The sequence below is a fragment of the Lithobates pipiens genome, unplaced genomic scaffold, assembly GCF_037356315.1.
Source record: "Lithobates pipiens isolate NorthernLeopardFrog02 unplaced genomic scaffold, aLitPip1_a1.2 Scaffold_13, whole genome shotgun sequence".
NCBI lineage: Eukaryota > Metazoa > Chordata > Amphibia > Anura > Ranidae > Lithobates > Lithobates pipiens.
Window position 1 is genome coordinate 422,098,869 of NW_027507718.1, and position 14,687 is coordinate 422,113,555.

The window sequence follows — 14,687 nt, forward strand, 5'->3', positions numbered from 1 at the left end:
GTTGGTGAATTCTGGTGATCTGTTTGTGAGCAGCTAGGCTAGGGCTACACAGGAGATTGTTATCTCAGAGAATGGAAAATCGCCTAGAGATGGAGTTGCTTTTATGTGTAAAAGTCATGTGATTAATCGCACACATTTTCTTTTCTGTGTGCAGATATTATTTAATGACAATTTCCTGTTTATAGTATTTCCTAGTATCACAGAGGTGAAACACATTTCCTCTAAGAAAAACACTTGTAGGTTAATTTCACACCCCAGTCATTTCTATGGAAGTGGAAAAATGATCATTCAGAGGAGATTTTGCACTATTGTGCAACAAAAACTGCCTGTGTAGCCCTAACCCAAGGCTGCTCATACCCAACCTGATAAAGACTCATCTGAGCATTACTTGCTACAAATCAGAAAAGGAAAGGGTTAACTGCCCTTTTTCAGTTGGAGAGATTTTCCAACAGAAACAAAAAGATGATTCTAGTGTGTGAATGGGGGAGTGTGTGAAAAGGTTTGAGACTTGGTTTGAGAATGGGGGAGTGTGTGAAAAGGTTTGAGACTGTTTCAGTAAAAAAAAAAAAACAAAAAAAAAACAGTTTTTTAACATTTCATTAAAAGTATGTGAAGTAACCAGTTAAAGGAATAACAACTTGTTCTGTTCTAGGTTGAACAGTTCCAGCAAACCCATCCTTGTGCTAATTAGGACATACCATTGATAAGTGTGCATTAGTACCTTTGTAAAGCTGGCACAGTCTCCACATTGTGAGCAAAGACATCTAGACCGGAACGAACAATGGTTTCTACAGCTTTCTTATCTCCTCGGAAGTCTGGTGTTAAACACTCAACAAGTATTTTAGGATTTCTGCATTAAAAAAAAGTTAAAGTGTTTACTGAAAATCTATGCATACAAGTAAAAATTTGAAAAAAAAAAAAAAAATTTCTATTTCATACCATAATAGTTTATTTAATGCACCTTTCTAAGTCCATCTTAGGATGGTTATATAGCCCAGGAAGAGCATTTAGTACAACAGATGTAATAATCTTTTGTAATGATCAGAAAGCAATTAGTTTGATTGAATTAACCGCTTATTGACTGCATGTACCTTTCTTTCAAGTGAGACACAGTTTTTGCAAAGTGTTCAGCACCACCATCTGTGAGATCTAAGAAGAAATACAAAAAAAAAAATATGGTGGACAAATAAGCATGTATCTAAAATAAACTAACAGCTTTAGCTCACATGCACACTGGGCATCAAAAATTGCATTTTTAAAGTGATTGCAAAGAAAAGAATGAATAAAAATAAATAGAAAACTAAACATGTTTTACTTACCTGCTCTGTGTAATGGTTTGGCACAGAGCAGCCCCGATCCTCTTCTTCTCGGGTCCCTCGCTGGCACTCCTGGCTCCTCCCCTCCACTGAGTGCCCCACAATACCAAGCCTCTCGCTATGGGGGCACTCAAGCAGACTCGCTCCTGAGCCATGCTGTGTGTCCATTCACACACACAGAGTGCCACTCAGCCCTGTCCCCTGCCCTTTCCTCATTAGCACACTGGCTGTGTGAGGTGAGACAATGAGGAAGAGACCCGGGAAAGCCACTGCTCTCGTGGACTTTGCTGAATTGAGACTGGGCTCAGGTAAGCAATGGGGGGAGCTTCACCCAGAGTTTTTTTTTACCTTGATGTATAGAATGCATTAAAGCAGTGTACCGTTTAGGAAATATTTTAGTGAGCAACAGCTGGTGATGTCACCGATGCATGCTCTCTGAAGAAACGGAATGCCCATGCCATTCCTTCAGAGCTGTGTGCCGTGACTGAGACTCCCATAGGCATGCATAGGAGTGACACCAACATGGCTCAGCCATTCATGGAGCCCAAGAACCCGGAAGGAAGACCTGGTGAAGATGGAACCCTTTGCAGAGATGAGGGCTTTGTTTTAAGGCAAGTCTTTCATAATGTGCTTATATGCAGTGCTTATTAGCACATTATAATATTGCCTTGCAGGAGGAAACTTTTTTTTCCCCCGAAAGTTTACTGGAATTTTGAAGTTAAAACCTTTAGAACCACTTTAGGGGCGTTTGACACTTTTTTTTGCCTCTAACTGCCCCTCTATGTCAGCCTATGTGTCCTTGCACACATAGGTGTTTACAGGCAGAAAAAAAGTGCCAGCATGCTTAGGAAAGGAGCATTTTGCCACAAAACAAGCGCTAGGCACATTTACTGTTCATTCATTCCAATGGCCAGAATAAAGAGGAAAAAACGCCCTGTGTGCATGAGGCCATAAATGTATGCAGTAAGGAATTTATATAGTAAGGAATGTTATATATTTTTTTGCATTGTGTTCTTCTGCACATGATTTTAACATTTCTAATAAATTATTAGCCTTTCATATATTTGATGTGCTGATTGCCATTAAAATCCCTTGCTTAATCATTAAAGCAGATCTCCAGTCGAAAATACACATACCCCTTTTACACAAAGTACCTTAAGTTGAGCAGTCTTCTAGGTGTGTATACATGACAACCTGGGCTCTCAGGAAACGGGTTGAATGAAGTTGGTTACCATTTAACTTGGAAGAAGACCTGTGGTCAAATTTTTTGCATGGGACAGCACTGGAAGCAAGAGCTGCTTTTTTCTTTTCAAACATTCCTGGCAACAATTTTTTTTTTATTTGCACCATAGTTTCACTTTTACACCTTCCAATCCCCGCTTACCTTAATCGCATCAAAACTACTGGGTGTTTCTGTGTCAGGTCACTGCCAAAACAACCTGCTCTTTGCACCAAAACAGGCAGTGCTGAGATTCTGGCACCAAAGGCACTTCTCTGAAATATAAATACTGATGCACAGATATCCTCAATATCAGTTTTTAGACAGATTTTTCTATAATCAGATGTTCAGACTTGAGGTAAGGTGTTTAAGACCTACAATTTCAACTGGACTGGAACACATGACTTAGGTCCTGTTCTCAATTATTCCCAACAGGAATAGAGAATTTTCTTTAGAAAGAAAAGTTGTTGTAAATATGACTGATATTACTTGTACAAGGTAAAAGGGAAAGACAAATCTTTTTTTTTCAGTTTTGCATACAGTAGGGGAGGGTTAGTCAAGCTGCACTGCTGTCCCTGCTGAGTAGTTTGCCTATATAATTTAGTGACTGCTGTCACTGGGATCAAAAGTGATGGGAATTCCAACATTTCATAGTGATCATTGGAACATAAAATTAAAAATCTTCAAAATGGGGACACCTGTACCAGTGACAAATATCTAAAAGGGCATATACCCTCACTTTGCAAAGATTTCCCCCAGCTGTGTCTCTAGTTTCTGTTATGTGTACAGCAGGGCTCGACAAAACCCGGGCGCCAGGTCGCATTGGCGACTAGAAATAGCGACCTCGCGCCTGGGGCAGCACAGCTGGGGGTATCCTGTCTCTGTGGACCCCCCCAGCGTGATCGCGTCGGGCCGTTACGCCGGCGGCCGAAAATTTAGGCCGCGGCTTTGAGGCCTTCTGCGGTCCTATGATTCCTTATGGAATCTGGCGCCCTCTTGTGGTCGCTGTTGGTATGACAAACCAGCAATGCTAATGACTGTTTTATATTACCTGCCTCTTCTTCCCTTTATTTAGAACCCCCTAAACATTATATATATTTTTTATTCTAACACCCTAGAGAATAAAATGGTGGTTGTTGCAATACTGTCTGTCACACCGTATTTGTGCAGCGGACTTGTGCAAGCGCACTTTTGTTGGGAAAAATAATTTAGTTAATAAAAAAATTAGACAACAGTAAAGTTAGCCCAATTATTTTTTATATTGTGAAAGATAATGTTACGCCGAGTAAATTGATACCCAACATGTCACGCTTCAAAATTGCACCCGCTCATGGAATGGCGACAAACTTTTACCCTTTAAAATCTCCATAGGCGACGTTTAAAAAAATTCTACAGGTTGCACGTTTTGAGTTACAGAGGAGGTCTGGGGCTAGAATTATTGCTCTCGCTCTACCGATCATGGCGCTACCTCCTATGTGTGGTTCGAACACCGATTTTATATGCGGGCAGGACAGGGCGCGTTTAAAAATTATTATTTTTTCTGCTTATTTTAACTTTTTTTTTTTCCACTGTTCTTTTAAAAAAAATGTTGTCACTTTTATTCTTATTACAAGGAATGTAAAAATCCCTTGTAATAGAAGAAGCATGACAGGTCCTCTTAAATATGAGATCTGGGGTCAGAGAGACCTCGGATCTCATATTTACACTAAAATGCAATTGAAAAAAAAATTGTCATTTGAAAAAAAAAAAAAATGTCCTTCTAAGAGCTATGGGCAATGACTTGGAGACGGGGGGGGTTGGGGCGGCATCGGCGCTGCTATCTTCCCCTCACTCGTCTCCATGTCAGGCCAGGGACAGGTCCGGATCACCGTCACGGATCTGGCTCCTAACTTTTTAAGCTGGCTCCTAGATTCCAAGCAAATTTGTCAACCCCTGGTGTACAGTTTATAGTTGTATACATAACTGTGGGAAATAATATTCACAATATTACATATAAGGTATAGCACAATGTATTTTATGTAAAGTAACTGCATATTTTTTTGGGCTACATGAACAAAGGTGTATACATTTATGCTCCAAATATGCTACCAGAAGTTGGCAGAAAATGCCTTCAATGCAGGTTTATATATGGCATTTAGAAGCGTATGAGCATAAACTCATTGTATTGGCTAGAATATTCATTTATTCTAGCCACTGGAATAAATGTATGTGCATTGCACATGTTTGTATGTGTTTAGGAGCGTATGGGAGTGAATTAGGATAAAAAAAAAAAATCCTCTCCGATTGCAGGTTTGGGGCTTTTTTTTATGCCCCTGAATGCTGCACATATAAGTATATGCACAAGAACGAACAGAGCTGCTTTCAGAGGTGTAAAAACAAAAACAAAACACCAGACACCTCTAAAAACAGCAGATTTTCTGCCCCCCCCCCCAGTCTGCCCGAAAACAGTAGACATTGCTTGTGTACTCAGTGAAAATACACTTTAGCTTCCCTATAAGAAGACCCACTGAGGGTACATAATGGTCAACTAATGACAACAGAGAATCACACTGTGGGACTTCTGCTAGGAGAAAAAGCTATAATACAGATCAGAATTCTTCATCCGACTGATAAAACAATAAATATCCTCTCCCTTAGATGATACTTAGGAGAACATACAGCTCACATATAGGACAAGCCTTCATATTTATGTAAGTATAGAGAAATAAGGCCCTTTTGCTAGTTGAGTTTTTTTTCTGTATACATACACCTAATGAAAGTGGCCAATGAGCATACCAACCATCTCTATCCACAGAGGTGAGAACCACATAGTCCAGTCCCCATTCTGCTATGGCTTTAGCAGTGTTATATGGCTCCTCTGGGTCCAGCGGAGGAGGTTTTCGGGAAGTTTTTACAGAACAGAATCGGCAACCTCGGGTACACGTATCTCCCATTAACTGGCAATAAAGCAGAAAGAAACAAACATAAAATATTACCTTGAATGTCCAAAAACATAAAACATCTCTAAGCCCTTGTACACACGGTCGGACATTCTGACAACCAAATCCGTTGGATTTTGTCCGAAACTGTTGCATACACACAGTCGGACAAAGTTGTCAGAAAATCCGATCGTACTTAACGTGATGACGTTATTTCGTTAGGACGGGACTACATTCAGGCTAGTAGCCAATAGCTTTGGTATAGGAATTTGATCTGAGCATGACAAAGTCCGATCGGATCATGTTGTCGGAAAATTTTATAGCCCAACTGGAAAACTTGGTCCGTCGGATACTCAGACGGAAACAGTCCGATGGAGCCCACACACTGTCGGATTATCCGACAACACGGTCCTATCGGACATTGTCCATCGGAATGTCCGACCGTGTGTACAAGGGCTTAGAGCAAAAAAAAGATTTAGATTTTAGATTTAATAAGTTTAGGGCTAAAGAAAGTCAGCCAGCAGTAAAGTATATGATTTCCAAACAGCAGGGTGAACTCTAGGCTTTATTAGTAAGCTTATATGGACTGCTTTGCTGGAAAAAAAAAACACCATACTCTATAAAGCTCCATAGTTGAAGCTCAGACTACACACCCAGCTGAATGAGTCAAAAGGGTAATTTTTTTCTCCTTCCTTCCTGCCTACTCTGTACAGGGGATAAAAAAAAAAAAGAGGGACACACGCAAGCTATAAATCATGGGCATTGTGTCTATTAATGTGTTAATTGCAAAGCAAATGTTTTATCTAAATCAGGGGTGTCCAAACTACGGCCCTCCAGCTGTTGCAGAACTACACATCCCATGAGGCATTGTAAAACTCTGACATTCAAAGACATGACTAGGCATGATGGGGATTGTAGTTCCTGAACAACTGGAGGGCCGTAGTTTGGACACCCCTGATCTAAATAGTAATAAAAAGGAAATAAAGTATCAATTTAAAGACTTAAAATGGAAAAAATAAATAAAAATAAAATTTTCCCACAAATTGGTCCAAGTATGCAAGATTAGGAAGAATGCAACAAGCGTTCACTCGTCCTTGAAAAATTCGGCCCTTATTTTGCTTACCCTCCCCGGCAGTATGATTATTTCAGATTTTAGGTGCTGAAAGCAGTACCATTATTTTGCGTAATTTGGCGTTTTATATTGTAGGCCTGTAATTAGAGGCCGGCCGATATTTGCCGTTTTTTTATTAATCGGCATTGGCCGATTGTGCTGATAAAAAGCCGATTTAGAACTACAGCGGGACTTTGAAATGACTTCTGTAAGGGCCGGTTCACACTGCAGGCACGGCGAGGCGTCTCCGACTTGCCTCGCCGCGACCTGCGGCGACCTCAGCGGCGACTTGCAGAGGACTTCTGTATAGAAGTCAATGCAAGTCGCCCCCGAAGTTGCCCAGAAGTAGTACAGGAACCTTTTTTCTGAGTCGGAGCGACTCGAGTCGCTCCTCTCAGAACGGTTCCATTGTACAGAACGGGGGCGACTTGCGGGAGCGAGGCGAGGCGAGTCGTGTCGCCTCGCATCGCCCGCTGTGTGAACCGGCCCTAATAGAAGTCAGTGTAAGTTGCCTGAGTCGTCATAGAAACGTCTTTCCTCCTCTCTGGGCAGGCTGCCAAGAAAAGAACAGAAAGATACAATGTTTACACTTCAATGAATGAAATCATCTCTGTGTGTAGAAGTTCTCAGTTTAACCATTTAAAGACTAAATCTTTTCTGACACTTGTTGCTTACAAGTAAAAATCCTGTATTTTCTGCCACAAAATCACTTAGACCCCCCAAAAATTATATATATATTTTTTAGCAGAGATCCTAGGGAATAAAATAGCGGTTGTTGCAATATTTTATGTCACACGGCATTTGCACAGAGGTCTTTCAAATGCATTTTTTTGGGAAAAAAATACACTATTTAAAAAATAAAAATAAAATAAAAACAGTAAAGTTAGCCCATTTTATTTTTTTCGTCCAAAAGTTTTGACTACCTGTTTTTATTTAATATATAGTTTTTTTTTTTTTTTTTATCTAAATCATACATACAAGTAAACTGATTGGAGGTTTGTTTTGTTTAACCACTTCCCGACCAGCGCACGACGATGTACGTCGACAGAATGGCACGGGCAGGCATATTGGCGTACAGGTACGTCCAATATTCAATGCCGCCCTGCCATCGGGAGCGCGCCGCCGGCGGCGCGCTCCCGCGCTGGTCGGGGCCCCCGTGAGTCCAGTCGCGGGACCCGATCGCCGTTGGCATCCCTGCGATCGTCTCATGGAGCGGCCAAATAGAGGAAATGCCGAGTAAACAGCATTTCTCCATTCTGCCTAGCAAATAGTGACGCTGATCTCTGCTCCATGTGATTGGAGCAGAGATCAGTGTTCACTAAATGAAAGCCCAACCCCCCCACAGTTAGTAACACACCCCTAGGAACACTTAACCCCTACACTGCCACCCACTGGTTAACCCCTTCACTGCCAGTGTCATTTACACAGGAATCACTGCATTTATATAGCAGTGATTACTGTATAAATGACAATGGTCCCAAAAATGTGTCAAAAATGTCCGATGGGTCCCCCACAATGTCGCAGTCACAATAAAAATCGCTGATCGCCGCCATTACTAGTAAAAAAAAAATTATAAAAAATTATTAATAAAAATGCTATAAAACGATCCCTATTTTGTAAACGCTATAACTTTTGCGCAAACCAATCAATAATCGCCTATTGCGATTTTTTTTACCAAAAATATGTAGAAGAATACGTATCGGCCTAAACTGAGGGAAAAAATGTTTTTTTATATATTTTTGGGGGATATTTATTATAACAAAAAGTAAAAAATAATGCGTTTTTTTCAAAATTGTCGCTCTATTTTGGTTTATAGCGCAAAAAATAAAAACCGCAGGGGTGATCAAATACCACCAAAAGAAAGCTCTATTTGTGGGAAAAAAAGGACGTCAATTTTGTTTGGAAACCACGTCGCACGACCACGCAATTGTCAGTTAAAGCGACGCAGTGCCGAATCGCAAAAAGTGGTCTGGTCTTTGACCAGCAAATTGGTCCGGTCTGAAAGTGGTTAATAAATGTTTAAATGTAAGAAATTTTCTGTATCCCTTATGAAGGCTGCTTTCACACTGGAGCGGGCAGGCGTTGATGGTAAAACGCAAGTTTTAGCGGCTCTTTACCATCATTTTAGCGGTGCTATTTGGCTGCTAGTGGGGCACATCTAACCCAGCTAGCGGCCAAGGAAGAGGTTAAATGCGCCCATGAAGCACCGCTGCCAAACCACATTGCATGCGCTTCGGCAGTGGTGCCCATTCATATCAATGGGCAGGAGTGGTGGAGGAGCGATATACACCACTCCAAACGTGCTGCTTGCAGGACTTTTTTTTAAGATCCTGCCAGCGCATCGCCTCAGTGTGAAAGCACTCTGTCTTTCACACAGACTGCAGGGGAGCCATTTTGCAGGCACTTTACAGGCGCTATTTTTAGCCACGGTCTCTCAGAATGTGGGTCTCAGCAGCCAAACCGTCAAATTTAGACTGCGTAAAGCAGGATGGTAAATTGGACCCTGTGAGAGCAGATCTGGCCGGAGAGGGAGGAACCAATGGCCTGCCTACTGCCAACTTCATGATCTCTGCGTACCACGGTCATCTGGGCCAAGCCGGGGCCACTAAAAGGACCGATTTTGTCTCCCTCTTGACTCTTGCCAGGAACCGAGACAGAAGCGGGCTCGCGGGGAAGGCATAGATCAGATTGTACTGATCCCAGGGAACTGTCAGAGCATCTGACCCCTGAGCATGTGCATCTCTTGTCCTTGACACAAAATGGTCCAGTTTCCTGTTGAACCTGGATGCAAACAGATCTACGTCTGGAGTACCCCACCTGTGACATATGTTCCGAAAAACATCGGGGTGCAGAGCCTATTCTCCTGGGCACAACTACTGGCGGCTCAGAAAATCCGCCTGCCAATTTTCCACTCCTGAAATGAAGACTGCAGAAAGACACGGAACATGCTTTTCTGCCCAGACAAGTATGCGATTCACTCAGACTCCTGGTACCACCCTGGTGATTGATATAAGCCAACCACCATAGACGCTGGTGAAAAAACTGAGGTGCCTCCCATATGGGAGGGGTTATATAGGGGAGGAATTCTCCTTAATTGGGGTTAACCAGTGTCCAATCACCAGAGGTGCCTATATAACCTCACTATGTAATGAAGCTCCTGTGTCCCATGATGTACTCTCAAGAAAAGGATTTTACAGGTAAGCTGTATATAAAAATCCCATTTTATTCAATACATTTTAAATAATATAATCAAAAACACTGACATTCCTTTTGGCCAAACAAGGGTGCAATATTAGTAGTCATATTGCTTCAGTAAACGTCCCAGGTATGGAAATTTTAAAACATGGTACAGCACAAAGTCCGACGTCACAGTCAGGACAGTAGAACCTGGTTTAATTTCAGATTTTCCTTCCAGTGTTGTCACGCTTAGAGCAGCAAACCACACACATCCTTGTGGCTGCTGCCTTCTTTTCCGTTGGTGGAATGTGGTCCATAAAGTGACGACCACTCAGGTGTTCCAGGTTCACATCTCCAGCAGCATGACGTCCAGATCTATTTACAGTCGGTGTTTGGTGCTTGAGAAATATGTTTGGCAACTTTCCAAACAAAGTCCACATGAACCACAGGCTTGTCACTCTTTTTTTATTTTTTATTTTTAGAAGAATGAAAGCATTCCACAGGCACTGTCCAAGAAGATGCCTGAAGATTTTTTTGTCATTTTTCTTTGTTGCATTCTCATGGCTGCATAAAAAGTCATGGCCTGGTCAGCTCTGTCAACACCTCCCATGGTGTGGTTGTAGTCCATCACGACTTGACATGGTTTCATTACGTCTTTTCCAGCTTTTGTGTGTACCATGACAGTAGAGGTGTTGTGAATAGTACTCATTAGGCACACATCTTTTTTGTCGTGTGCCATCATTTTGCCTTTCTGCCAGGCAACTATTTCTCCTGCCTTGAGCTTTTTATTGGCAAAGGTTGGTGGCAAGTCACGCCGGTTCGCTCTCATATGCATCCGTCTTATGCTGTAGAAGGAACTACTCATAGAGTTCTGGAGAAGTGTAAAAATTATCTGTGGTTACACAGTAGCCCTGATTCAGCAATGGTTCAATCAAAGTAAGAACGGAAGCAGTTGCCATTCCATAATTGCTGAATCTTTTGTTGAAATTGGTTCCTTTCCCAGTGTAAAGGACCGAATTCCATATGTAACCAGTGCTGGATTCACAGAGCATGAATGATTTTATGCCAAATCATGCCCTCTTAGACGCAATATACTGTATCCAGCTGAGTCTTCCTTTGTAGGCCATTAGACTTTCATCGATACTGATGTCTCTAACTGGTACATAGGTCTGCTGGAAATTTTTCTGAATAATTTGATATACCTCTCAAATCTTTTTCAGTTTTGGTACTGGATGAGAAGTTTCATCAAATTCTTCATTATTTTGAAAGTGCAAATATTTCATCATAAGAGAAAATTTGTACTCCAACATGACGGTGACAAAAAAAGGAGTGGCTAGTAATTTGTTGGTTGTCCAATACCACTTCTGCAGGAGTTTCCCCACCACTCCCTGAAGAATTATGGGGTCCAGAAACTTCCAGATGTCCTCTTTGGTCACTGATTCCCACTTTCTGCTCCTTGTAAACCTCTGATGCGTAGCAGCTTGTTGTGCCTGGTACCGATTTGTCTCCATAACGAGTTGGAGGTATGCCAATGGGTTATCATCTTCCACATCCACTTTAATACCAGGTGCTCCAGTAAATGGGAATCTTGGGGGCGCTGCATGCTCCGTACGCAGTCAATCGAGCACCAAGTCCGCACATCGCTGGGCACAGTCGCAGGATCGTCGCTGAAATCGCTTTCCGTGCCTGATGACGAACTTCCCCACGAATCGCTATCACTCAAATCTGCAAGTGATTCTGTATTGCTGTCGCTGTTTTCCAGGAGGTCATATGCCGCTTTTGACGTAGAGGGGCGCTTTTTTGATGCCATGGTCGCTCTGCAGTTTACGGACAGACAGTACAGTAAAACTGCAGGCAAGGGCACTGGATAAAGCACTGGGGGCAAACTAAGGTCAATTTTATTTTATTTAGTAATGTAATCCTATAGGATTACAATGTATCAGTGTGTTTGTGTTTTATACTGATTGAATTTGCCACCAGTTCATCCTCCCTGCGTCGCGATGCTGGCAGGGAATGGAAGCCAGGGCACACAGTGCATCGGGCGGAAGATGTGGAAGATCCGGCCGCCGTACACAGCAGGAGCACATTGTGGAATCCCGGGGACAAGGTGAGTAACCTCTTTCAGGATCCAGCAATGCGATCCCAAGGGTGGCTCGGGGTTACCAGTAATGGTACTGAAATCTCAAACGAGCCACACTCGGGAAAACTGCCAGGGGGGTTAATACAGTGATTTACTATAATTGTCAGGGCCATCTAGCGACCTTAATGATATATTTTTTTCTGACTGAGGTATTTTAGAAAAAATACCGCATTATGGCAACTAGATGGAGCTAATGATTACAGGAAATCACTGTCTTATGCAAAATATGGTCAGAATCTGTCAAGGCTGGGCTAGTTATTTTTTTTTTTTATAAATAGACCCCATAGAAATAAAACTATGAATAGAAACACTGTATACTGTATAAACTGTTTCTATGTATAGTATGCAGTTATAAACGTGTACTACTGCAGCCACACTTACTATGCAGGTTTTGCTTCCTACTTAGTAGCAGCGTACCTCTTTGCTCCTCTTTCTCAATAACTGTACATTATAGTCTTTTACATATGTCTAATTCTGTCATTTCTACACTTTTAGTGCACTTGTACTTCATGACCTCAGATTGGGGCATCAAGTGGGCCGCACCGGGAAGATTTCCCTTTCCAATTCACTATAAAAATAATATTCTCTAGTTCTGCCAGGAGTTTTCTGTTACAGTAAAACCTTGGTTTGAGAGTGTTTTACAAGACAAGCAACGTTTTTTAATAAATTTTGACTTGATATACAAGTAGCATCATTTCACGACTGAGTATAAGGGATAAGAAAGGCGCATCTAACTGTAGCAATATGGTTACATTTAATGAAGGTACAACATTTAGCAACTCACATGGTTGATGATTTAAAACAGGCACATCTAAGTATGCAGGCACCCGGGGTAAAGCTGTCCACATAGACCAGCCTCCACACCATCATCGATGTCATCTCTTCAACACTGGGCTCCACGAGCACTTTAAGCCTTACTTTCAGATTGCTCTACTGCAGGGTAGTCTTCCCGGTCATGATTGCAGACTGACAGTGGTGAGAGCCGGCGGTTCGGCGGATGGTCTATGTGGACAGCTTTACCCAGGATGTCTGCATACTTGGGAGGTGCCTCTTTTAATCAGCAACCAGGTTGCTAAATGTTGTACCTTCATTATTGTAACCATATTGCTACACTTAGAGGCGCCTCTCTTCTTTTATACTCTGTAGCTCCTGCTGGATTTTGCTTCTAATCCCCTTGTGGAGGTTTCCATTTGTGGATGGACATATTATGATTACACAATCTATCACATTGCTATACTCTTTTATATGGACTATAAACTGAAGGACTTATGGATAAATGGTTGTGGAAAGGATCATCTGAGTTTCCATTATCTCTTATGGGGAAATTCGCTTTGATATAAGAGTGCTTTGAATTACAAGCATCCAAGGTGTTACTGCATTGTTCAGCATCAATCACAAATAATGAAACATTTAGTCAAAAAAGCAGTTTGAAATGACGCTTTCCCTCACCATGATGGTTGCTGTAGCAGTGCCATACTCTCCACCACCCCAGCACTCTCCGATGTTGGGACACCGAGCCTCTTCACATACCTGATAATACACAATATATTATCAGCATGTTCAGAAATACACCCAATAGTACGAACAGCATGCCATTACATGATATGTCTAACACACATATCTAATCTTTATATTTCGCACGTACCATCACAACCTCAATGCAAATCTTATTCCAAATGTTTACTAATCAGAATGCTAAAAAAATAAATTGTGAAATATATTAATAAAGCGCTGATATGAGAACAACCTAAAATAATGGCACTAATTAATGAAAAACAGTGAAACCATTTAAAATGTGTTCTGGTACCACATATAAAATATATCAGCAAAAATTAATTGTGCGCTAAAATTTAATTATAAACTTCATATTAAACTCTAGTGAATATGTGACAAACCATGATCTTAAAAAACATTTAAATAGTCCATATGCACAATAATATAAAAAAAAAAAACTCTTGATTGCTGAAGAAACGTGAATAAGCTCAATCGTCTCTGCTAAGAATACGTGCTGACATATTCACTGGAGTGTAATATGAAATTTATAATACAATGTTAGCACACTATTCATTTTTGCTATTCTATGTTAAAAAAAAAAAGAAACACTTCATTCCAAATGGAATTACTCAATGGTCCTTCTATGATTTCTGGTATTACAAAAGTCTTCAAAACACTCACTCTCAGTATGGAACAGAGTATATATATATTTTTTTTACTTCAAGCTAATCTCCAGGAAAACAGCTAAACAGATAATATATTTATAAGGGAGCAGTTTTGCCTACCAAAAGATTAGTATTTCTGTCCATCCAGATCTGAAATTTACACAGCTCTGGCACTCCACACAGAACTATCTATCATATTTAATAAAAAAATATTGTGCATTAATGAACACAGAGCTGCATTATTTGGTGTGTTTTTATACCTGACTGGAGTTCACTTTGCACTAATTTTTCCTTAGTTAATGTAATATGGTAGACTTAAAGTGACACTAAAGGTTCGTTTTTTGTTTTTGTTTAAATAACAAACATATCATACTTATCTCCACTGTGCAGCTCGTTTTTACGAGTGGCCCTGAACCTGCTCTCGTGGGGTCCTTCGGCGGCTCTCGCGGCTCCTCCCCACATCAGATAACCCCCTGGGAGAAGAGCTCTCCCGGGGGGGGGGGGGGGTCCAACATTCTGTGTCCATAGAGGCCGAATGCAGGACTCGGCCCAGCCCCCCTGGCGCACACGTCATTGGATTTGATTGACAGCAGCGGGAGCCAATGGCTGCGCTGCTATCAATCTATCCAATCAAGAGCCGAGAACCC

At 41.4% G+C, this 14,687-nt stretch overlaps 1 protein-coding gene across 1 annotated transcript in view; it reads right to left on the bottom strand.

Annotated features, from left to right (window-relative positions):
- The window catches only part of LIAS (lipoic acid synthetase), a 34,322-nt gene that overhangs the window by 7,844 nt on the left and 11,791 nt on the right, over positions 1 to 14,687 (bottom strand). Inside the window, exons 4-7 of the mRNA XM_077477624.1 lie at positions 13,331 to 13,411; positions 5,315 to 5,471; positions 1,092 to 1,149; positions 722 to 850 (exon numbers count right to left, since the gene is read on the bottom strand). Coding sequence (XP_077333750.1) covers positions 722 to 850; positions 1,092 to 1,149; positions 5,315 to 5,471; positions 13,331 to 13,411 — 425 coding nt within the window. The remainder of the gene's footprint in view (positions 1 to 721; positions 851 to 1,091; positions 1,150 to 5,314; positions 5,472 to 13,330; positions 13,412 to 14,687) is intronic.